This window comes from Empidonax traillii, unplaced genomic scaffold, assembly GCF_003031625.1.
Source record: "Empidonax traillii isolate 1590-97213 ecotype Southwest subspecies unplaced genomic scaffold, ASM303162v1 scaffold225:size1387458, whole genome shotgun sequence".
In the NCBI taxonomy this organism is placed as follows: domain Eukaryota; kingdom Metazoa; phylum Chordata; class Aves; order Passeriformes; family Tyrannidae; genus Empidonax; species Empidonax traillii.
In genome coordinates, this window is record NW_020955418.1 from 103,145 (window position 1) to 128,876 (window position 25,732).

Consider the following 25,732-nt stretch of genomic DNA (forward strand, 5'->3'; position numbering starts at 1 on the left):
TTCATTAAAAATAGACTCTCACGCTAGATTAAGTTCATTTGCTGCACCCGTCCCTGGTCTGCCTTTGTGTGTGGTCTCATTTAAAACAGACACACATGAACCAGAACCTACTTTATTCGCATGAAACAAAAATACTATTGGCTGTCAACCAACATAACAGACACTGAAAAAATGGGAATACCCCTGGGTAAGGAAATTTTAATTAAAAAAAAAAGAGAGAGAAGAAGAAAAAAAGAAATTACAATGACGAAGAAGCAGCAGCTGCCTTCTCTGGGAATTCCTGTTTCGTCACCTTTGTCAAAACATCTCACATTGTCTCCTATGTATTTTATAAAGGTCTTTTGCAGCTCTATTAAAGTAGAAGCTTCATTTACTCTCACTCTGATCTATATTGATAAAGATTATGAAGCCATTAGATGGCTCATTATGTTTGCCTTTACTTACCCCCAATTAAGATTTCAGGTGTCTCCGGTTTTGAGCTAATTTCAAAGTGGTTGCCATCTGGGACATTCTCAAGGAACATGATGAGCTCCTTTTGTAATGATATATCACATTTAAAACTCTAAGGGAGCAGTTCTGTTGCATGCAATCTCATTTTCCATATGTAGAGTTTTGTGCCTGTTATTCTGGGGGGTTTATTTAGAAATCAATCCTAAGTGCCAAGTTTTGATCTATGGCTAGCACAGCACTAAAGCTCCTGGTCACAGCTGACAGCTGAAATGCTATTAGACATAACATCCGTGTGCAAATCTCCACAAATTGTCCGCAAAAGGTGAGTTTTTGAGCTTGGGTGTGCAATAAAACCTAAGTCAGACACAGCCATGACAAAAAATTCTGGCATATGTATAACAAAGGCACCCTTTTATAGAAAACTCCCTTTTGAAAAGTGGAGATGAGGATCAGCACAGTGAAGTAATTGGGATCTACTAATCTCTTCTTCGGAGCAGGGTAGCATGAATGAACAACAAAAAAAAGCAAGCACAGGTCACAATCATCTCTCAAAAAGTGCACTGTAGAGAGACCTTCTTTTCAGTCCTCCTAGTAAAAGGGGAAGAGCTGAAGGGGTGGTCACCAGAAAGAAAGTTTTTCACGGTAAACTAATACCAAGAAAGGGAACAGAGAGCACGGGCTACATTTTGAAATTATGTCAAGCAGACACAGCAAAGAATCGTTATGATACAAGAACTCTTGCTGGAGAGAGAACCACAACACACAGGACACTGGCATTCCAGTGCACCATTACAGCAGGCTTGAAATTTTCAGCATGGCTTTTAGGTCTTCCATTCTATGCTAGGTGATGTTGCAATACACACAGATCCATTTTTCAAGATATGGCACAAGGACATGACACACTGTGTAATGAATGCAGCTTTTACTGATTTGCAAAGAAATAATTGACTTGAAAAGGTTTTTTCCATAAAAATCTTTCAATCAAGAACAGGAGCGTAATATCTTAACTGACTGCAATTGTGGTCTCAATACAGCATGTGAAAAATTAGGTGTTGCCTGTGACACACATTTTGATATCACTTACGGAGGTTTATATTTTATTTAGCTTTGATAAAATAATTTAATTCAAAATTAAATGTTAGTCACAAAAAAGCCAGAGATAATGACTGTATGTCTATATGTATATGTGTATGTGTGTATAACTCCAGTATATGTCTGTGTATGTATACATATTTATCTATTTATCTACCTATCCCACAGAATCATAGGATTGCTTAGGTTGGAAAAGACCTTTAAGATATATGTAATTCCAGCCCTGCAGTTACAGTTCTGCCACAGAGTTCAGACTGTCAGAAGAAGCAGGTTAAAACACGCGATGCTAACTCTGCATCTCACTCCATCACTTTTTCACTCAGATCCAGAAGAACAGAAAAGGACTGAGCACATTCAGCTCATATATGTCTTTACCAGGGGTGCAGGAGAAGAGCACTATTTAGGACCTACCTTGCCCATTTGGTACTTGTTTATGCGTTTTTCCTTTCCTAGGGGTTGACTGGCATGATGATGAAGCATTGTTTGTGGCTGTTTTTGTGTCTTCTGTCTCCTCCTCCTCCTCTTCTTCATCCTCATCATCCTGAGAGCTTCCAAAATATACCATGTTGCTGGGCAGGGCTGGAGAACCTGATCATTATAAAGAAATGGCCCATTAGCATCATTACATTCACTTACTGCACTAACCATATTGATCATAACCCACTATATAGTGTCATGCATAGCAAGGGAAGAGAAGAGACTCAGAGATGGAAGGTCATACTAGTGCATGACTAACTAGAGGGGTTTTATTCATTTTTACCAACAGGATACACGTGTGCTTGAAAAGCGGGGTTCTCTCCTCTCTCAAGAACATTCTATTCATACTTCAGACAATCAAATAGTCTGGCTATAAGCCCTAATTAACAGCTTTGTGTATTCAGGAAAAGGACTAATGCACATGCCTAATTTCAAATGCATGCTCAAGTGCCTCACTGAAGTCTTAACACACATCTAGAAGCTTACAGTTTTTCCAAATAAAAGAAAAAAAGAAAAAACAATCTGCACCACGGCAATATTTTTAGGCTATCATTACAATAAAGCATTAGCATTTAAACTTCCCAATGCTTTGAAGACCTCTATAGTACTGTACACAGTATTTTGCAGTATTCTGCAGTGTGAAACAAAGAGAAAAAACAAGACACTGAGATGCCTAGCAGATTCCTGGCAAAGGAGAGAAAAGAGCAAAGGCCTCCTGATTCCCTGTGTGCTCCTCTTGAGGATGTTGCTTCTTTTGATTACTTCCCACAATACTCCCATGATTTTTAAATGTACAAATATTGCTGACAACTAATGGACACTTTCCCTTGTGCCCAATATCCTTCTTTTCAAAATGAGTCTTCTGTCTATCCCCTGGAGGGACATGTGCCCTAGGAGCCTCCTACTTACTCCCAAGGAAAGAATTTTTGGTAAAGAAAGGGAAAAAACCAGAGTCAATAGACGTGGATAATGGCAACTCATCGCTTCAGTTATTTTCCTGTAGATAAATAAAACAAAAAAGACAAAGAGAACTGGGCCACAGACCAACAATGCAAGGTAGTGGCTATTTGGCTGGTGCTTCCTTAGGAAGCACTTCTGGCTTCAAGCTCTTCAGAACTGCAGTTCCGTATTTGGTTTTGAATTGTTGGTGTTGCCACTGCCAACAACTAACTACAGCTAGTTTTGGGGTTGCATATTTTCAGCTCCCCCCAGGTTTGTAAAAAATACTCATAACTATAAAAATTACATTTTAATGAATGGGTACCTAAATACGGCCCATAAACTGGGATGGGTTGTTTCTGCGATGAGTCATCCTTTCCTAACTATACTGGTTTTGATGGGGATGGAGTTAATTTTCTTCATAGTAGCTGGAATGGGGGGCTATGTTTTGGACTTGTGCTGGAAACAGGGCTGATAACAATGAAATGTTTTGGCCATTGCTAAACAGTGCTTGCCCAGTGTCAAGGCATTTTTTTTTGCCCCTATTTTTCGTGCTGCTCTGCCAGCAAGCAGGCGGGAGCGCACAAGAAATTGGGAGGGGACACAGCCAGGACAGCTGAGCCCAACTGGCCAAACCGATATTCCAGAGCATATGACATCATTCTCAGCAACAAAAGCTGGGGTAAGAAGGATGAAGGAGGAGGGGAACATTCAGAGTTACAGCACTTGTCTTTCCAAGTAACCATCACATGTGATAGAGCCCTGCTTTCCTGGGCTTGGCTGAACACCTGCCTGCCAATGGTAAGTAGCGAATTCCTTGTTTGGCTTGGCTTGCAGCTTTTGCTTTATCTATTGAACTGTTTTTATCTCAACCTATGAGTTTTCTTAGTTTGACCCTTCCAACTCTCTCCTCCATCCCGCCGAGGGGGAAGTGAACGAGTGGCTCTGTGGGGCTTAGCCCCCACCACTAAGATCTCTGTTCTTGGCCTCAATAACAGCCCCTTTGGAACTGTGGCTCCCTCTGAGAGAAGCAGAGACAAACTCCCCACCAGAGGTGGTGAAAGGCACAGGCACATTAATTCTTCTGCTCAGAGGGGAGTTTTTTGTCTCAACAGCAACTAACTAGAAGACTCTAAAAACTAAACTGTTGCTGCCTAAAAAATAGCTTCTTTCTTCCATCTAGGTACCCTATGTGTAGTATGGGTTCAAAAGCTGGATACAAGTGCATCAGTTCTTACCAGGATCTGAAGTCTGACATCATCAGTGCATTGACAAACGATGCATAAAAGAAAGTTACTGTTAGGAACCCTCAAAATTAGATTCAAACACAGACTGAAATCTCCCTATTGTAATTAGAGAAATAGTCAGAAAATTTATCCTTCTGAGACACTAAAATAGCAGACTAGATACAGTGTCTGATCTCTAAGCTTCATCTTCCCTACAATCCAAAGCTTTTTTGGCAGTAGCTTTCAACAGCAACCAGCAAAAAAAGTATCATCTGCAATGCAAATGTTGTTATTACAATAGCAATCTTTTTTTTTCCTTCCTTTTTATTAAAGCACAGAATAAAATATAGTGCTCTGTCATTCTGCTTAGAAAGCAGGGAGAGTCCTACCAAGTCGGAGAGCAGGCACAAACTTTACCTGACTCCTGATATTCAATCATTGTAATCTCAGTGCATAAATCTTCTGTCAGAATGACATTTTTTAATTCTTTCCCATCAAGAACTATGAACAACAACAGTTAAACTGCATTCCTGGGACAGCTGGGACTGTTTGGGAAGTATATTTCCAGAGAAATTAGACTAGCAACATCCAATAACACAGGAGAGTCCTGCTAACCCTCTCTTTATTGATCTAAGTGCTCTGCAATATGAGACCTTGGAGAAAAGCTGGCGTTCAGTCTGGGTCTCCTCCCCTCCTCCTCATCAGCTTTTCCTATGCATTTATTAAACCTGACTTGCCAAACAGAAAAAAAAGAAAGAAAGTCTGGACTTGCGCATTTTTGTTCTATTTAAGCATTGTTATGGATGGAAGACACTGAAAGAAATCTAAAAGCTCTGAGTTTTCTTGCTTACATTTTATATTAAAATTATTTTTATCATCATCTTTTATAATATGATTTCAGTTCTGAAATAACCTCAAATTATTTGTTCACAGCTATGTGTTAAGCAGGTTAAAACCATTTTCACTTTAGGGCCATGTATCTAAACATGTCCAAAAGCCTTAGAAAACACTGATTTAAAATATTTAAACAGGCTGCTCAAGATACTACAAAATTCCGTTTATGAGCAAACTGAAGGGAAGACAAGGCTGTAAGTACACTGTGATTTCATTCAAACTAAAAGAAAGACAATTATGTTTATTAGACAGTGCCTAACTTGTGAGTGGTTTATGTGCACTGCTGGTTTACACCAGGGTAAGAGCTAAGAACCCTCAAAACTCCTCTTATGGAAATAATACTCTGACTTCTCAAGACCGAAGAAACTCATATGAGCAAAGCTGCACTGTAAAGAGCAGAAGCTACATGACCACTCACCTTCTTTATTGTAAGAATGATTCCTGTCCTAAATATGCCTCATCCTCTCTGAGACCAGACAGGATGTGCATATGATGGCACAGCCTATCTCTACAGGGGACCCACTTGCTACTCAAAGCTAATATAAACAAGATGCATGAACACAACACATCGTTGTAGGCGCCTCCTTGATATTTTAACTTTACGGAACACTATTCTGCATGTTTTTGGCTTTGCCTGGATGCACTCAGCAACAGAAACCCACAGGGCAGCTATGCTGGTTCCTTCTGGCATATACTTGCCAGCCAGGCAGCAAGAGTGAAGATGAAGAATCATTCCTCCTCTTCTTCCTGTCCTCCCTAGCACCAAAGTATGATTCTCAAAGCCTACTGAGGGTACCCTAAAGAATGACAATAGAATTTAATTAATAACCAACAGCAAAAGAGAAGAGCTGCAATGCTCAGTACAGAGGGCAACATCTGCACCAGGGAGGTGGTCTCAGCACTGCCAGGTCTCAGCACCCTGGGTATGTAACTGCCCATTTCCTCGCTTTCCATCCCCAAGAAAACAGCAGAAAAAGCTGTGAAAAGAGTTACGAGAGCCTGTGGCTGTATTGAATTTTACAAGTCTCCTTCTGTGCTGGGAGCCCCCAAGTTATGCAGGCAGCTGCTACCATGGGCACTGCAGCAGATGAAAAGGGAGAGCAGGGGAGCAGCCCCACAGTGCCTGGGGGAAGCACATGGGCAACACTCCACATTGAGGAACCCACCCTGCCATGTCCCCGGATTGGCAGGTGCCTGAAAAGCCCACTCACTCAGCAAATCTGATGGCAACTGAAAATTAAATTTGACTTCTCATCACTTATTTAGAAGACATCTCATACAAGGCACCATCTAGACTGTTAGTAGCTGTGTGGACATTTTTCTTGGCATCAGAAACAGTCTACAGAACATCTACCTCCATCTGGCCTCTTGTTCTTATTCCCGTGCCACCACCTCAACTGTGGCAGTATAATTTTTTTGTGAGGCCATGTGGTGAACTGGATCAGGGAACTGATTCAGATTAAAATCCCAGACTAAGGAAATTAAAGTCCATTAATAAAGCTGTAACTGTAATGTAATGTTACAAGCTCTCAAGAAGAGATTTGGAAAATTTCTATGCACACTTTTTCTTATTGAATGTGTAGCATAATATATCACTTTATGTTATTAAACAAAACATTAAATGCAGTATGTTTCCAATCTTGTGTAGAAGCTGCACGTTTTACATTCTGTCCTGATGATGTCTAGGCGTACAATTCCTACTTGCTATTCTTTTCCCCTCAAGACAGCTGATTTGTTTTGCATCAGTATTTGCACAAAAGAATGTGCCATCACCAAAGATCTGGATGAGGCAATTGAATAATGTTGGGAAGGAAGGAAGGAGAAGCCATGGCAGAGGTAGTAAGCTGTAAGAAAGGGCATGCAGCAGCAGCAGAGCAGAAGGAGGGAGGGACAAAGATGTGCTGTGGCGGCAGAAAGAGGCAAGTGGCGAGAAGTACATCAGCAGATGGACACAAGATGCAGGAGCAATGGGAGAAGGAAGATACTGAAAGGATTACTGACATTCACTAGTAACAAATACAGTAAAGCAGGAAGGACACTCCTGTTAAAGCTGCTCAATACAAGGCATCTGCCTGACAACGCTGTCGACCTGCTGCTGTGATCTGGACGTGCCACTCACACGTTCTTGTTCAACAAGTCTCATGGCTGAGAGCAGAAAAGCTATGGACAAAACCAGGCTGGAGAGAACTTCCCAGCCCTCTTCTCCTCCCAGTCACCGGGGAAAGGCCAAATTACCAAAGCTGGCCCTCACAATGATATTTTGAAAAATTTATTATGGCTTTTTGAACAATTTTTGAACAAAGTTCCATGGCTGACTAAGGGATTACAAGTCACACAGAAAGCTCGGACAGCTGACACAACTCCAGGTACCCTCTCCTCACCAGAGAGCAGGAATTACTGCTCCTATGATAAAATACCACTGTGTGTGGTAAATATTGAGAAAATTGTTAATGGTGAGTTGTCCTTTTTAGAATCACTCATCATGGTTACAATGAGCTATGAATTATTACAAAAAGGGAGGACAGTCAGCTCTTTAAGAAAATTAGACTTGAAGTATGTTTGGCGACTGTTTCCATCAGTATCTACAGTTTCATTATTGAAATTCTCTCTTGAGTATTTTTGTCTTCCCTCCTATTGTGAGACCAACACAAAAGAAAACCTAACTATGTAGGAAAAATGATTACCACAACTACACACAAAGTGTGGCGTAATGCATATGAAAGGATGACAAATGTATTTCACGTCCTCTGTTATAATAATTTGATGCTTATGCAACAGTAAGTACAGAGTAAGATATGGGGTTTTAAGTCATGGTGCTGCTTTTAGCAGTTTTCCTGGAAAGATGTTACCCTTTGCATATGAAAAATTCAGGCTTTCTACTACCAGTAGGCAGTACTGATGCTTACACAGCCTGTACACACAGATGCACTGACCTCAGCAGCAAGTGCCTGATTAATAGAATAAACTATACTCTTTTTCAGCCATTTTATTTGACTAATGAGGTTATTAAGGGGTTCTTATTATTATTATTTGATGAATGTGTAGTTTTCCCTCCTAAATTATGGTATGTTTTGTTTCTCATTAAATTACATTAACTTTTGTCTTGGACTAGCTAAACACGTGAAAAAAACCTCTGAATTTGGATCTGAAGAGTGGAATCAGAAGTTTGGAAAGCGCATGTGCTTTGCCAAAAATACTATTTCATTACTCCTCAGAATTAGCTGGCAGTGTTTCTGCAATATTTACTGAAGTACAAACCAAATGTTTTCATCTGGACAGGATTCAAGCCCTGGTATGTTACAACCACAACAAAAATCATCTGAGTCCAAGAGCCTTCTCTGTAATTTGGGCTGTGGTTTCTGCAAAACTGGAGGATTCTCCTCCATGAATTATTTACACCAACTCCTCCTCTAACTCCTCTCTTTTTTTTTTCCTCCTAACAATTAAACATAACCCAGATGTGCTTTGGAAAAATCCTGAAACAATTTAAGACATCAGAATGATTTAAGCACAAGGCAGGTCAAGGTATGTGGGACTTAAGCCTGCCCCATTAAACACACGGCATGCCAAGCCCTACAACGAGCCATGTCCAGAGGTTTGGCTTCTCCAACACACAGCCCCATTTTGTGGCTGTATGCAGGTGGAAAAACCTTGCCTCTCGAATGCTCCTGATGTGCTGCCATCTCCATGCTTAAAATTTAGGGCCTGCTTCTCATTTGTTGTAGGTTCTACTTATTACGTTTTGGCAGGGTAACACCAAGGCCCTGAAGTGCAAACAAATGTCATTTATGCCCACACTTTATGGTTGTTTTACCAAGCGAGGCTAAAGGAGAACAAACTGCATAAACTCTAAGGGAAAGAGCAATTGTGCTTCACTTGTCTGACTCCATCTGCAGGAAACAGCCCCAGAGGGAGCTCCCTGGTGCCTGAGAGAGAGGGAAGAAAAGGCCATCCCAAATACAGAAATAAAACGGAGCTCAAACACACCGATGCCCAAACTCTTCCTTCCCCTGTCAGTGCACGAATCACAAGGTACCTGGTGTTATGGCTAACTTATCAACTAGTGTAGCAACATAAACCCCATTTTCTTCTCGGTCTGTTCTTCAAAGTAGTAGAGCTGAAACCAAAAAGCCAAAGAAAATTTTGTCTTTTCTAGGGAAACAGAGCAAGGATGGGGAAACGCATGAAACTGCGGCGGGAAAAAGGAAAAAGGAAAAAAAAAGACTCACTTTACAAACTTTACAAAACACACACCAGAGTAATAGAATACTCAATATTAAAAAAAATCAGGAAGTGCTTCTCATATCTACAATTCATATCCAACAATCTCAAAGCAATTTACCTCCACTAACCTGACTAGATTTTACAGTGAACCTCAAAACCGACCCCTTCCACATACACTTCAATCCCCGACTCTCTGTTCCCCTCTACCATTCCCAAAAAGCTACCAGGCTGTGTTTCATATCCAAGAGATTCTGGGCCCCATTCCTAGCACAAAGTAAGTCTTTTGGGGAAACACTGAACCTATGGTATATTCACAGGTTACAGAAGCAATCTCACAGTTTTCTGGCTGGGATGAAGAGCAGGAATTGCCTTTGCCAGAATACTTTACACTGCCGACCCGGGCAGTGGGGTTTTGAACTGCTGCTGCCATTGCAGCACTCAGATTTTATGCCAGTAGCTCATCCATAATCACCATCCTGCTATGTTGATTTTATACAGACTTAAATATTTATCCTCATTTTACAAAAAAAAACTAAGCAGCTCGCTGAGGGACTCAGAGTGGAGTCTGTGGCAAATACAAAGGCTAAACCTCAAGATCAATCTCCCATTTCAATCAGTCAACTTCATCCTGTGGCTTTTTGCAGAGGTAGATATTGGAATCATGAACATCAGAAAGGCGCCCAAGAACTGGAAGAGCAAGAAAAAACTTTGATTCAGCTGTGGTTCTGTACACAGGGTACTCTCTCTTGCTTCAGCACCTCTTAAATCTCACAGTGGACACACACAGACATGAAGTAACATTTCACGTGCCTGAAGGTTTGGCCCTCCAGCAGCACTCTATTCCCCTGGGAAGGAACAATGCCATGGTGGTGGTCATCAGGCTCTCTCTGTGTACTTTACATGTCTCACTCGCTGTGAACCTGCATAATCATCTCTTCCTGCCAACAGGGATTAAATTACTCTTGTCCTAAACCACCATGAGAGTAACTAGTTCAGAGCAGCATATTCCACAGGTGGCCTAAATGGTTGCACATGAGAAATATCCTGTATTCTATTCTTCAATATCACTCCAGAGTTTAAAAAAGAACTGTGAGATTACAGTTACAAAATGCAAAGTTATTTTTATTAAATGGTTTGTGCAATTAAGATTTAACACCCTGAAGTTTATTCTTGTCTTTTCAATCCATTCTAAAATTTTAGTTTCAAGTACTAAATGACTGAACAAGAAAATCAATGAAAATTCTTCCAGTATTTTGTATGTCTGCATGTTGTAATATTATTTTTGAATTACAGAAACTAACCCAGAACTGCAAAAAAGCTCACATTTTTGAACACTGTCACCATTTCATTGCTTTGTTTCCAGCCTAATCAACTCGTTGGGCTATTGAATCTGCTTACTCTGATGTGGTGAGCACGTCTCCACGGTGGCAATGGGCTCCCTGGGAAGGCTGGTGCTTCAAGAATGTGATTAATGCAGTCAGCAGCTCTCAAAGTACAGTGTACCTACTGACACCAAACTGCCAGGCAAACATACCTTCTGCCTTGTTAAAAGATACAGTTGTTTTCTAACGTGCCCAAATTCAAGAGCCCGCAAGTTTTGGTTTTGGGGGCTCTCCCGTTGTAATGGAAAATCTCTGCAGGTATCAACTGACACAGTCAACCTCTCCTATCAAGACTCAAAGCAGAAGACTGGGATCAAAGCTCCTTGAGCCTACCACCCAAACACAGGTGTTTAAAAAGAATGAAATAACTATTTAAAAGCAAACTGTGAGAGGAGTGGAGCACTGGGAGTTAAAAGTCACTGAAGTTCAGACACATGTGCTACAGTGAAATTTTTTATTTTGATTTTACCCTATTGTAATAAATCATCAGATCATTAACTCAGCACAGTACTCAAACAAAAAGAACAATCACGCGTTTTGCAGAATAGAAGAACCTGAAAACTCAATTTGTGAGATCTCAATTAAACCATCTTTATTTAGGAATCCCTGAAATTCTCTAGCATGTAACTCCCAGAGGCTCAGCTTAATTAGAAAATTGATCATGGGAAAACTTCTTAAAATGTAGTCTCCTAATCATAGCCTTCCTGTTATCAACTTTTGCCAAAGATCTATTGCTCCCAGGGAGTTGTTTCTCCTTCCTCCTTTACCCCGTTATTATTTGACTCGCAATATTTTAACCCGTAAATAATTACAGAGAGCAAAGGTAGCTTAAATGCACTGTAACAGAAGCTATTAAGAAAAAATATGATCAGAGGCAGAAAATAACAGCAAAAGTGAAAGCCGTTGTACAACCACACAGAGATGACACACTTGTATCTTACACGCTGCTGAAAGACACTAATTATGCCTCTGGCAAAGGGCACACGGGCTCCTTCAAAGAAGCTATTTAAAGATAAGAACACTGCAGACAAACACTTCAGAGATATCTGTGCTATTCCCTTCCTTCTCGTGTTGGAAATTCTAGGTCACAATGTAATAAAATTAAAAAAAAAAAAAAAAAATCCCACACTTTTTAAAAAGAAGGATTTTAAAATAATAGAAAGCAGGGCAGCCTTGCCAAGTCTGATCAATTAGATGTATTCCAGGGTGCTCAGGTATCCATCAACTGTTACAGCTTTTTCACTCTGCTCCAATTACCTTTCCAGAAGTAATTAGTACATTGTATTATCAAATCAAGAGTTTAAAAAACAAACTAATTAAAAATATGTCTACAGCCTTAGTATTCTGAATAATGAAACCAAGCGGGTCACCTTAGTTAGTTAAATTATTTCCCTCTGAAATTAGGGGGGCAAGGTACATAAAAATTATTTGAATCATTAGAGTTTCTTACACATAGCAGGACAGGTACATGGGAGTTCTCCTCCTTAGTATGGGACCTTACATATGTCAAGGATCTTTCTTCCACACTATTGCATGATAATACTGCTCCATCTCTGATCGAATGCAGCTGCTCCCACTAAAATAAACCCCACAAGAGCAATGAAGAGCGAACTTGTAGTGGTGATGGGATTTTTAAATTTCTCTTTTAAAAAACAGAAAGTGAAAGTATCTGCTGACATAGTGGTATTTGGACTTGGCTATCATGACGGTCTTTTCTCAGTTTAACGATTCACGATTCTAAGGTGACAAATTTACACTGTGTTTCTGACGCTGCTGCTGGGTGTGATGGGACAAGGACAGAGACATGACCACAGAGCTGCTTTCCCACTAGACTCCCCTGCTGAAAAGGAAGCTTTGATTGTGAATGCAGGGACTATACCACCTGAGCATTTTGAAGGACTAGGACCTAAGATAGTTCTAACTTAATCTTTTTTTTCTTTAAATTAAGCAAACATGGGGATTTACTGTCCTAGATCTTATGACTACTACACTTAAAATTTTTAAAGTGCTGGACTTCAACCCTGTGAGCGAGCTCTTATTTCTATTCAATTGCATGTTGCATTCCATTGGGAAAGTGCCAGGGCTGGACAGATGCATCTAGACAGAAGTCAGAACAACCACATGTCCCACCATGCAAAGAGTTCTGAATCCCTCAACACTTCAATAAATAATAGCACAGAGGTCCCATATCAAAATAAACCCCTTCCAAAAACATCACAGATCTTCCCTGTGCAGGGTTTAAATAAGCTGCTGGCTCTTCCCTCTCCAAGCTCACTAGGTACCACCAGAAGACAGGACCAAACTAAGCCTGCCAGTGCCCTGGAAAACCACTTGTGGGGCCTTTATGGAGCTGGATGTACCAGCTTCCACCTCCTGTTTTTTTCAGTCGAAAGAGAGAACCATCTGGAGCTAAACCTCCCAAGAGGCCAAATGGGCACAATCTCAGACAACCAGGGCCTTCTGAAAGAGACAGCAGTCCAGGCACAGAAGACATAACCATGTTAATACCAGTCAGAACAACCCCACTCCTACAACCCTCCAAGCCACAGCACTTTCCTGCTCCTCCACAGAGGAACATCTATGGAGCAGATGTCCAAGAAGGTTCCTCCACCTCTTTTCAGGTTTTATACTGGGGTGATGGAACAATAAGCTTGTGGAGGTACTGAAACAAAGCTAACAGCTTCCCCTTTCTGCTTTTCTTCAGACTGTTTAAGCAGACTATGTACGTTCCATGTGTGGCACTCAGAGCAGATTTTCTCTCGTGGCTTTTTGATATAATAGTAATTGTGATCTTGCTGTCTGAATGATGTGCTGTCTGAAATACATGGGTACTCCTGCATACTGAAGAAATTAGGAATGAATTGTAAGTTCTTAATTGACAGTACAAAACATCAATTACGCCACACATGAATAACAAAGAAGAAAATTACAGGTGCAAGAGCTAAACAGCCATTGATTAAAATAAAAAAAAAAAAAGAAAAAAGAAAAACAACAACAGGAAGCACTGAAATAGGACAAAAGTACTCATGCTTCCCATTTACAATGTTAAACAAGAATGCTAAGAGACTAGGAAATAAAAATGGAGTTAACTGACACCCCCATACAGGTTTCCTTTCTGTAAGTGCAAGTGCCTTCAAAGCTATAAATAACTCATGCTTAGTTAGCAAGCAGTGGAAACAAGTGTGTGAATGCAGCCATGTGTGCTCACACACACACACACACACCACCCCCATCCGAATCTTCCCACCAACAACTGTGGCAGTTGGCCCAGATCACAGCAGTGACATGCTGCCAACAGACTGATCGACCTCACCACACACTAAATTAGAAATACATTTACACAGATTGAATTTCAGAGGACCGTGATGCCACTTTAAACTCTATTAGATTCTGCTCCTCACAATCCTTAAAACAAACAAAGAAGCTAGCAAATCACCCCCCTCTATGCCCTCCACCCACCCGCTTTACCAGAAGGATGGAGACTCCCTCGTAGATGTGAATCAAGACGTATAAATTAGCAAAGGTACCACTAGCCTAAAATCTCACAGAAGAGAAGTAAAAAGAAATCAAACCACACTTCATTAAGGTGAGAAAGCCTCAGAAGGAAGCTATGGGTGGTGTTGATCACTGCTGTTCACAGATGAGACAGAGACCTCAGCGCTGGAAAGTGGAACTCAAACACAAGCTTTGAAAGATTCAACCCACCAGGTAAGACTTTTGCAGACAAACCCTATCTGTAACAAATTCACACCCTTTCAGCAGGTAAAAGGACAAAACAACAGCAAGAGGCATCATTCCAGCACATCAAGGATGTAGCAGTGACTAAGGGGAGGGGGTGCACCTGCCAGAAAAGACACATACCACAGGAGATAATAAGACAACTGGGAAATTAAACTGAAAGATGCTATCTTCAGTAGATGATCTGGCACACAGTGCCATGGACAGTACTAAGGAAAATGACCACTCAGGTAAGGCCTCCTTCTTTAGCTTAATCCTGACAGTCAGCTGTAGCTCCCACTCATCACCCCAAGTCTGATGTGCAGGCTTGCAGACACACACCAGCCAGGCTCAGACACCTCTTACTATGAGCTAATTCAGGTACCTCTCTCTACAGTTTCAGATGCCTCGTTTGTACTTGGGTGGTGGAGGAGCTCACCCATTTTAATTATCACCACAGGAACAATCCGGCTCCTGAGGTAGTCAAGAACAACGGCAACCCCTCCACATCCCATGAAAAGCCTCACTCAGGTAGAACAATAAAGGACAGTGAGTAGGTAGAGAAGGGGAATTTTCAACCAGATTTCTCCTCTTGCAGGAACAAGTACTCAGGCAAGTTAAGCACTCCTTCAGTTTATAGTCAGACAAAACAAAGGAGGATGGGGAGGACTTAAGAGAGCTAGACAATAACCCATTCAGGATAACAGAGAGCCAAGCATAAAAGGAATTTCTTTTTGCACTATTACCAGCCTCATTTTATGATCTTCAGAGCCATGAACTCGAATGCTTCTGCTGCAGATACAGTCAAATCGCTGAGAGTTGAAATGCACACAGTGCATTCAAGTGCAGCACAGTACATTTGTCGAGCTGCTGTTTCTGTGCATGAGACACCTACCTCGAAGGCAGAGGAAAGTGAGAAAATCTTCTGTCTTGGGCTTCCTTTTGGAGAGGTCAGAAATCTGAGTGGCAGGAGGGGGTAACAACGGCTCCACTATCTTTATTGGAGTTGTGCTGGGACTGTTTGGCTGGGACTGAGCAAACTTCCTTTGTGCTTGCAGCCTTGGCCTGTGGAAACAAGAGCACGTCAGAAGCTTGTTAGGCAGAACTCGCAGGATGAGAGAGAACATAAAAATTCACCATTAAAAAAAAAAAAAAACAAGGAGAGAGAGAGATCTGAATCCATCTCCCACCAATATATCCCTAGCTGGGTCAATTATGAAGACAGTATTTTATTTGTTTTACCCTTTGGTATCTTCTGCTACAATTTGGAAAACCAGAAAGGGAACATCTTGACTGTAAAATCTGTGACTACTGTTTCATATGTGCTGAGTGGGTTTTTGCACATGATACAATTACAGTTTACCATTCACTTATTTGGAAATTAAATCTGTATTTTGCACCATGAAAATGCCTTTTTTTTTTTTTTTTGTTAAGTGTTAGTGTTCATTGCTTTCTGTTTTTAATTATTTTACAAATTAGGTTTATTTTGGCCCCATTAAAGTTTTAATTTATCAAAATCTGCTAGAATATTATTTCCATGGTAAATATACATATTAATAGATAAGGTATATACATTAGCGTCCAGTTCTACAAGAACAAATCAAAACCTTTAGGAAAAAGTATTTTTGACAAGAAAAACATCCAGTCAAAGCCATTTAGATTTTCGTTTGCTTGGCCACAGCCTAGAAGGACAGTAAGCAAGAAGGTCTGGAGTGGGGTTAAGTAAATTTTTAAGAATGAAGGACATGCACAGAGTGAATTTCTTCAGTCCTGACTGACACCCTCTGATTAGTTTTAGAGCATGCCCGGGTATGGCTGCAGGAAATTAATGGCTGCAGGTGGTTTTGGCACCCAGGCTACAAATCATTTCAAGCCTTTCTGAAGGCTCTGATTAACTGCTAGGTAGCAATGAATGCGATTTTCTTTAATATGTCTAGAATGTAAATTGGTATTAGGGAAAGCGGTTTGGGGCAGGACAGATACCTGGAGGGGGTCTCGCTGGGAACCCGGCTCAGCTCAGCATTTAAGAACATGCTAATTTCTCACTTAAGCAACTGGGATTCTAATTATGATCTTTATTACAGCTTCAAAAAAGAGAGAAGCTACAGAAAGAACTTAAAACCTTGTTGAGAAAGGATGCAATTTTATGTCATTTTCTTCCCTAATAGCAGAGTATTTACATAATGTCAATCTGAAACATATCAAATAACACTGAAGGAAAACCCAGGTCTTGTCACTCCACTGCAGGCTTGACTGTTGTGACTTAAGGAAAGCACAGTTATTGTTCAGTATGGATGAAACACATAATTGTCAAACCTTTTCTTTTTCACGGCTATTAACCTCGAATAGTTGGGTAAGAAGAGGTTTGTTACTGCAGATTTAAACTTTCGCAATTTTGTGGCTAAAGCAGCAAAAAAAAAACTGAAAATCCCAGCAGTGTGTGTATGTATATACAAACGTCCCCTAATGACAACAGCAAACAAAAGTAACATTCAGCAATTTTCTCCCCAAATTCTGCATAAAGTAGTCCATCTTCTCATTATCTAACCCCCACCTCCCAAAATAACAGAACATACCAGCCATTCTTACTGCTTTTTGCCACCTCCTTGATGGCAAAAACAACATACTGTGTATAATTTTTTTTTATCATGGTGCTTATAAATTGTGAATTGGAACTAAAAGGCTACTGAACACATATATTTCCTCATATCTATGAACAAGTATCTCTCTAGAATGAAGGTCTTGTATACATCTGCTTATATCTCCTCAAAATTATTTAGACTGCTTTGGAAAGCCCCATTCCTTCATGCAGACTGAGTCGTCCCATGCAGAATGAATGGGATTTTAATTTCAGTCAACTACATTTCTATCACCAAAACTATACATGCAGCCAGAGAAGGACGCTTTGTGTTGGCTTCTGTTCTGCACAAAGCATATGCTCTCTCAGCAAAAAAAAAACAGACTATAAAGGTTAGCAAGCAACCCTGCTTTCTGCAAAATAATTTTCCCCCACTGGAGTTCTTCATGAGCTGGGCTGTTACAAACATACACCCATCCGCTCTCCACATCTCTGTACTTGCTCAAATCTCATGTGATTAACGATAAGCAGCAAGGAGGACCACCACACTAAATAGTAAAGGTTAAGCCTGTTTCACAGTTCATAATTAACCCTTTGCAGCAAGAGTCATCCATGCTGTTTTGCAGTATCCCTATTATCAGTCCCCAGAGCACTGAAAAGGGATTAGGGAATGACTTGTAAGTTTGGCACAGTAGTGAAATGAATGAGTGAACTGAAAATACTTTTGGTCTGTCTGTACTTTGAAAGTTCTCTCTGCTGGCATTCTTCTCTGGTACAAACAAATGCCTGTGGAACTCAGAGCCTGGCCTGGCAGCATCACCAGCTCTCCGTTACCCACCCAGCTCCTCATTTCAACAAGGACAGCAAAACTGTCAGGTCTTTCCTCCACACAGCCTCAAGCTATGCCCACGAGCTTTTACCACTTCCCCAGAGAGGCTGCAGAGACTTGTTGCCATATGGTCTGAGATGCTTCTCCTCTCAAACCAATGCTGAAGGTTGCTGTACTTCCACCTGCTTGGTTTGAGCTCACCAGTGCCACAAAAACTGGACTGCTTACGAAATATCCATCTTTTATTAAAACCTTGAGCACTTACAGGGTGTAGGCATCAATGATTCAATTTATGAACACCAGTAAATGAAGGTGTTCTTTCGTGACTGTAGCATCCTTTAGATTTTTGCACCAACTACTGTTCTTCATACATATAGGCATGTGCTCCACAGGCTTCTACTGCAATGCCTGAGGGTGCATACAGAGCGAGCAAGGGGCAAGAAACAAGCTATTCTGTAGCTGCAACATAGTGGGATGAGAAATCAAGGTTAGTAAACAAAAGACAAGTTCTTAAGCAGCCTTTGCTCCACCTTTGTTTTAATGGTGGGCCAGCAAAGGGAAAACACACATATTTCAAAACATGGCCAAAAAAGCCTGTTTCCTTGTGAAGGCATGTATACCTTTTAATAAACTCAAATATCCCCCTGAAAACCTCTAGCAGCATAGAACCAATTATTTGGGGTATGGTTTCACATTACATTTAATCCAATCTAAGTGTGAAGCTGCTGCCAAAGAAGGGTCGTACCCCTCCTCTTCACTACAGTTACATCAGACAAAGCACAACAACTCGTCGTACTCACACACCACTTCTGACCAGGGAAGAATAGCTAAGTAATGAAAGAGCTCAGAAAGGCAGTTTGTGAGTAGGATGTTTCCAACCCAAAATTTAGAGAGAAGCAGTGTGGCCTTCAGGACTAGGGAAATGATCGTCCCCCTGTACTTGGCACCGGTGAGGCCACACCCCCAAATCCTCTGTTCAGTTTTAGGTGCTCAACACAAGAAAAGACATTGAGGTGCTGGAGCATGTCCAAAGAAGGGAACCAGAGCTCGGGAAGGGTCTGGAGCACAAGTCTAATGAGGAGTGGCTGAGGGAGCTGGATTGTTTAGCTTGGAGAAAAGGAGGCTGGGGGGACCTTATTGCTCTCTACAACTACCTGATAGGAGGCTGTAGCCAGGTGGGGGTCAGTCTCTTCTCCCAGGTAACAAGCAATAGCATAGGAGGAAATGGCCTCAAGTTGCACCAGGGGAGGTTTAGATTGGATATAAGAAAAGATTCTTCACTGAAAGGGTTGTCAAACATTGGAACAGGCTGCCCAGGGAAGTGGCTGAGTCACCATCCCTGGAGGGATTCAAAAGATGCATGGATGCGGCACTTGAGGACATGGTTAGCAGTGGACTTGGCAGTGCTGGGTTCATGCTTGGACTCGATGATCTTAAAAAGTCTTTTCCAAGCTAAACAATTCTGTGATTGTTTAAGTGCATACCACCAGCAAGCCTGGCTTTTCTCTTTTGCTTCTCAACGCAATGATTTCTGCTGGAATGACCTATTTAGCGTCCATTTGGCAACAGGAGACAGACTGGCACGAATGGCAGAAAGAACAACAAAAAAATTCTGTTTCCGTCCTCAAAACAAATTGCTCCCTCTGTCCTCACTGAAAGGCTATACACTACCTAGGGCTTGCAAATACGCAAACAGAAAAAACTTTTCAAGAAGAAAAAGGATGAGGAAAGAACTCAATACCACATCTAAACGCCATGAGAACACCCAACATGCTGCCAGAAATACCAAGACTATTTAAAAATAAATAGTAAACCTTCTCTCACCAGAACGTTATTTTCCTTCAACTGCTTTTGAGAGACTTTAAACACGTACCTCTCACATGGAGTTAAAAAAAGCTTCAGCCTGAGGAAGTCTCACCTCCTTTGATTCGCTTCTCTTCTACTGAACTGACCTTTTAGGTCTAAGCAAATTACAGCCAGAGACTAGAACTCCACAACAAGAACAACCTCATTGTAAAAATGAAGGCTAGGCTACAAAACATTCCTCTCCCAACACAAAATACACTTTTTGAAGCTTTTCTAGACTAGAATTTATTTTTAGTTGAATATTTTAAGCATATTGCATTCTTTAAATCAAAACACTACAGTTTGTGTGGGCTAAAAATACTTCAGAATGTCCTTTAAAATAGAATATTCTAGCACCATCCCTTTAGCTTGTAAAAAAATTCACATTTAGGAAAAAAAGACTTACTACACAGAGGCTGTCTTTTCTTTGCAAAGCAAAGCTCAGGCTAATAGTATCAGTCTGTGTTAAATTTGGTAAACATTAATACTCTAGATAACAGAATCAAGTATTAAACTATCAGTATGTAAGATTTAGTTATACATCAGTACAAAACCCTGGCTCTTTTCAATTCATTACTCCCTAACTCCTAAGCGAAAGCAAAGCATAAGGATTATAAAACTTACACAAAACCCAATACGCACAATCAAATTTGTAATGTATGTGTATTCATAATAACCTATTTACAGAAAATTCTGATGAGAGGCTGTTCTCATTCCTAAGTATCTCAACTGGAAGGAGATTTGCAAAACAAACTATCTTTTTCAAACATTCTCTAATCTCCAGCAATCTGCAGGTTTTCACAAAACTTCCTGCTTAATATGCGCTACAATATGTCCTTGCTGCTTGGTCTCATTAACTTCCACTTACTACTTGAACTCCACTTTTGCTTTTGTCTTTTCCTGCTTTTCTGGAGGCTGATGTTTTATGTCCTTTTTCTTTATTACAGCACCACTAGAGTTAGATTTCCAAATGCTACAGGAACCATAGCTTAAGTAGGTGCTTGAGTGGTAGAGTTTTGTGGCTCTGATTCCCATTTCCCTTTGCAATGCAGTGTGCTTTTCACTTTCTGAGCCGCTGGTGAGCAGCTGGCAAGCTAAAGAGAAGGAATCTACACTTCTTGTCTTTCTGAAAGCAGCATCGTATTTGGGTATTTTGTTTTTGTTGTTTCTCCTCCTCAGAAACTGCAGTGGAAGTATTTGTGGATATTTACTTTTACTACTAATGAGCAGAGATGAGCTGATATTAATTGACACCAAACACTGTGTAGATGGTCAGGAATACAGACCTGCTTACTGCCTGATCTAAGCCTAGCTGTTGAGGGAACATCCTCTATCAAAACACATCTTTGAAGGGGGGAAATTTTGGTTTCTTATTATTGCTCAGGCTTTGCAGTTCCCGGATCTCCTTCAGCATTATGCCTCACAGTCTGAACAGCAGAAATTCATCACACCATGTATTTACTTCCTTCCATTCAGGGGTTTGTCCTCACATGGACACAGACGAGCTTACGTTCTGTGGGGCTATTCCCATACTGCTGTCTCAGCCTGTCTGTCCCATACAGCTACACACAGTCACAGTCAGGCATTACAGATGTCTTTCCATCAGTCATTAGTAACCATTAAGGGAAGGCTCTGGCACAGATGGGCACTCTTCCTCACAGGTTTTGTCCTGACCATTCTTTGCTAGTATCATTACAGTTTCCTCTCTGCTGTGTACCTGTATTATTTATTTCCTTGCTGGCTCAGTGAAGTACTTATCTCTGATGTTACTTGGCCCTACATCCCTGACCTAGATCTAATTTGAAGCACACCATCTTGTGGTCTCATCAGAGCTGATAAAACAAATGTGTAAATTGTGTAACTGTGCTGCACAACGTGACACTCAAAGTGCACAACACGCCTGTATGCAAAGATTCATTTGCGTGCAGATTTGTTTATTAAGGTAAACTCACCTGAACATGACAGGCTGTAGATGTGTTCTGACCTCATTTAAATGGAAAGAAAACCAAACAAGAGTAATTTAGGTTTTAATAGCTAGGTTTCTGCTGGAAACGGGATAATTATCAAGTGTGTAATTTCCACCTCAAACAAAATCTACCATGTGATGGGCACTGCTAGGCAAGCACAAGACAAGCACGCAAAACTTGCTGCTGGAGGTCTCGTTCTTCATGGGACAAACAGGAAATATTTATCACTATCACATATGCCAGCAGGAAGCACAGCTAAGCTGCACTTCACCACTTCAATCCTAAGAACATTTCCAAGACATTCCCTCCCAATAGTAACCTTCTAGAGGATCACCAGTTCACGCAAACAAACTTCAAACCAACAAGTTGTCTACATCAACACCGCCAAAACTCGTATGAAACATATTTTTTTCTCCCCCAGCTGTGAGGGTAAACATTACTAGGGTAAGCAAAAAAAACGGGGTGGGAAAAAAAATTCCCTCAGAATACATGAACTCATGGCTCTCCCTGGAGCATTCCTGGGTGCAAGTGTTGGCTCAGGTAGTACTAGGGCGCTGCTTCTACCCTGTATGTGTTCACATACCGCTGCAACCACTGTGTCCCCTGTCACACTGTCAGGTGAATAAAGAGCATCACACCAAGAGCAAGAAAGCAGGCATCTGCAGGAGTCCTTTGAACCGCACTCCCTCTCCCACATGCCCCTAAGCTACCGGGATAGTATTTTCTGCTTGCATCAGTGGTATCTGTTGCCCGTTTAATAACACACCGCTTCTGTCGCTACTGCCAGCAGGTTTGCAGCAGTGGAAGCTGGGATTCGGCATCTGTGTCTCCACACCTGTTTGAACCAAGAAGGAACTAGAAGTTGAGAGACCTCGTTGCTCCTGCCCATGCAGATATCGAGTGCAGGTCACGGGTGCAAAGCACGTGGTCACTCTAAGATGTGGCTCCTTCACAAAAATTTGTAATCCCAGGCACAACCCAGACCGGTATTACCAGGTTGGAGTGTAATTCTTAATCCTGTCATATGATTAGAAGAATCTGGGCTACTTTTCATTAAATTAACCAGTAAGGTTGAATGCAACGATTTTCAGAAGTTATTATTACTGAGACCTTTATCCACTCAATCTTCTTTACCTTTCGTCAGTCCAATAAATGAAAATTGGGCCTAAATTACCAACATGATTTTAACCCAGTCTTAAATTCTCAAACGAACAAATGGAAGTAAAATACTAAGCCCATCCTCATTCAGTCCTTGATTGCTGAACCTAACAGGGCATGTTTCCATAAACAGCACTTCTTGCTCTAAAACATAAGCCGCAAAGAATGGATGCACATTTTCCTTTGGGTTTTTCTTTGCTTGTATTTGTTTCAAACGGTAAACAGCTGGTTTCTGAGATCTCCTCTCCCGCTAACAATGGAAAGGTGCATGGAAATGACATTTAATGAATGCTAATTGAGCTAACCCATCTGCTTACAGACTAGTTCAAAGTACAATTGGACACAAAAGGTTTTTTTGCTAAAAACTGCTCAAATTACCATTAATTCTGGAATCGCCCATTTTTCCTGACCATGCTCACTGATCACAAGAAGGTACTTACAGTCCCCAAACCCACCTCATTTCATGCAGTTCAGCAGAGACTCTTAAACCTACTAAATTAAATGTTGTGGTCGTTCAAAATACATACAAGATCACATTGGGCAAAGTGGGAGTTCTTAAAAGCTGCTGGACATTGTTTACCACCCACCACCACAGTATCTATGAAAGAACTGGACAACTCCAGGCACCATCCATGAGCCTCATACATAATCCACCTGGTATATACAAGCAGCCACAATGACACAGGTACAGAGACTTTGCCTGCTAGACTAACCCATACCAGACAGTTCATCGAAGAAGTTTTAGAAAATTAACACTGAGTTCAGATGTCAGCTTGGTATCCTGGAAGTTTGGTGTTTCAGTGGTGTAGATAACCTTGAGAGGGACGTATCACACTGGGTACTAAATGCCCTGGGCTTTCTGTCCTGAAATATCCGTGGCAGACAGGAAATTTTGACACTTTTAGCAGTAGGGTTTCCCAGTGTGAACTTGAGTTTCCTCCACAGACTTCAGGAAACACAGAAGCAGAGATGAACATCAAACAGTCCAAAAAAACACAAAAATGTAAATAGTCAAACTTGCAGCCCTTCTCCAGGAGCATGAGTCTCCTTTTATCCTACTGCTGCAACTGGTGTCAATTGGACCTGATGCAAGAACAGTTTATGCTTATCGACCTTCACGTATCTCAACAATGGGATGCTTCCAGCTCAGACTCCAGGAGCTGAAGGAAGACTGATTTAGATTGCATTAATGACCATCAAATACTCAAGGCCTTTCACCCATCCCACATGCCAGTGGCTGTGGCAAGTGTAGGAAGGTTGATCGGTTGCTGCCCAGGGAGAATAAGCAGCAGTAGTGTGACCAAAATGAGGATATGGCATCTGAATGAAGCTCCCAAGGAGCTGGTTGTTTTACAGTTGGCTGCTTTTGCCACCAGATGAATCGCAACTGTCCTACAGACTGCCCATAAATCCAGGACGAAAGCCTTATTCCTCTATAAGTAAGAGTAGCATCTGGACAATCAGGAAGACAATGACCCTTTCAAAACTACTTTCTCCAGGGCTGTACCACCTGAGATTGGATAAGAATTTTTCCTCCTCCATGCAGGCATGTGGTGAGCTGTACATGGCAATAGATGGCAGAAGAGATCCTTCTGAAGACAGGTGGTGCCACCCTTCCTTTGTCCTGCAACAGTTCTTAAAAATTCCCATTTTTGGAGCAGCTTCATTTCAGCACTGGTACGTCAATCTTTGACTGCTAAGAGCTGTACTCCAGCTGTGTCTGCATTGTGACCACACTGCACATTGCATAAAGCCACCCAGGCTAAGCCTTCAAATTCATCAGTCCACATGGGAATCTAACAACAATGCTGCAGACACTTCACCCTGAGTCCCCTCCCAAGTTTCTGGCTATTGCTGACACCCTCACCACCACAGCCAACACTATTCAGCTGGGCTAGCTCAGGTATGCTCACACAAGCTACAAAGGTGCACAGTGATGCAAAAGCAGCTTCACTGAGAAGGAGCAACAAACAGGAACGCATTGCAGCAGTCCATTTTGGAGGGGGCTCTGTCGTGGACATATTTCTTTCGTTGCTGTTCTTTGGGCTATTCATGCTGCAGGGACTGTTCATTAGAGATGGCTTACGATACTAGAAAAAACAAGTTGACTCTTTGGGACTAAGCTACAGTGGGAGTCATTGCATTAGTGCAAATCAGTACAAAGTACCACGTGATGAGCACTTATTTCAGCAGTACCGTAAAAGGTACAACAGCTTCTGACTCCTCCTCAACACTCCCCGCTGTGCACAGCTTGATTCTGCCCCTGCAGCCATTCTCTGGAGCCATGCTTCTTCTGCAGGTTTTCTCATCTCTGGTTGCTACTTGGTTCTCTTCACCAGAGCGCTCCACAAGCTGCTTTCCAAGCAGAGCTGAGCACAGTTACCTACAAAAGCACTTGGCAAATGGACACTTGAGTTACTGGTTCCTGCTTCCAGAAACAAGGGCTCCCCAGCTCTTCTAGCAGCATGACCCAAGACTCCTGCATTTCAGCTTGAGCCAAACCCACCACTCCGTACCAGCAAGTATGAAGTAATGAAGCACATCACCAAGGAGTGACTTTAGGCCAGGCCTGCCATTTTACTCTGTGCTGCTGCACAGAGAAGAGCATCACCACATGCCAGAAAGTCACAGTGCAAAACCACGGCAGCAGAAAAAAGAATTAAGGAACTCATTTACACTTGCTTGTTTTTTAATAATCACTAGCAGATGTCTGAACGTGTGCTACGCCCACAAACTTTTCTTCAAGGAGAAAACCACAAGAACAAAGTTAGTTTTTCAGATTAGACCCTGTCCCGTGTGCTGGAAGGAAGCAAGGTTGATCTCCACACTAGCAGACACCTTCTCCCCACTGGAAGGAGGATGCAATTTCCAGTTCCCTTGCTGTGAACTGTCTCCACAGTCTCCACCTACTGGCAAGAACCCGTCAGCGTCCTGCTGCCAGCACTCGCTGCAGG

The 25,732-nt window shown here is 41.5% G+C and overlaps 1 protein-coding gene across 3 annotated transcripts in view; it reads right to left on the reverse strand.

The window, feature by feature from the left end:
* The window catches only part of JARID2 (jumonji and AT-rich interaction domain containing 2), a 214,896-nt gene that overhangs the window by 43,902 nt on the left and 145,262 nt on the right, over positions 1 to 25,732 (reverse strand). For all 3 annotated transcript variants that reach the window (XM_027887944.1, XM_027887945.1, XM_027887946.1), the window contains exons 4-5: positions 15,297 to 15,466; positions 1,954 to 2,130 (exon numbers count right to left, since the gene is read on the reverse strand). In XM_027887944.1, the coding sequence (XP_027743745.1) occupies positions 1,954 to 2,130; positions 15,297 to 15,466 (347 nt within the window). The remainder of the gene's footprint in view (positions 1 to 1,953; positions 2,131 to 15,296; positions 15,467 to 25,732) is intronic.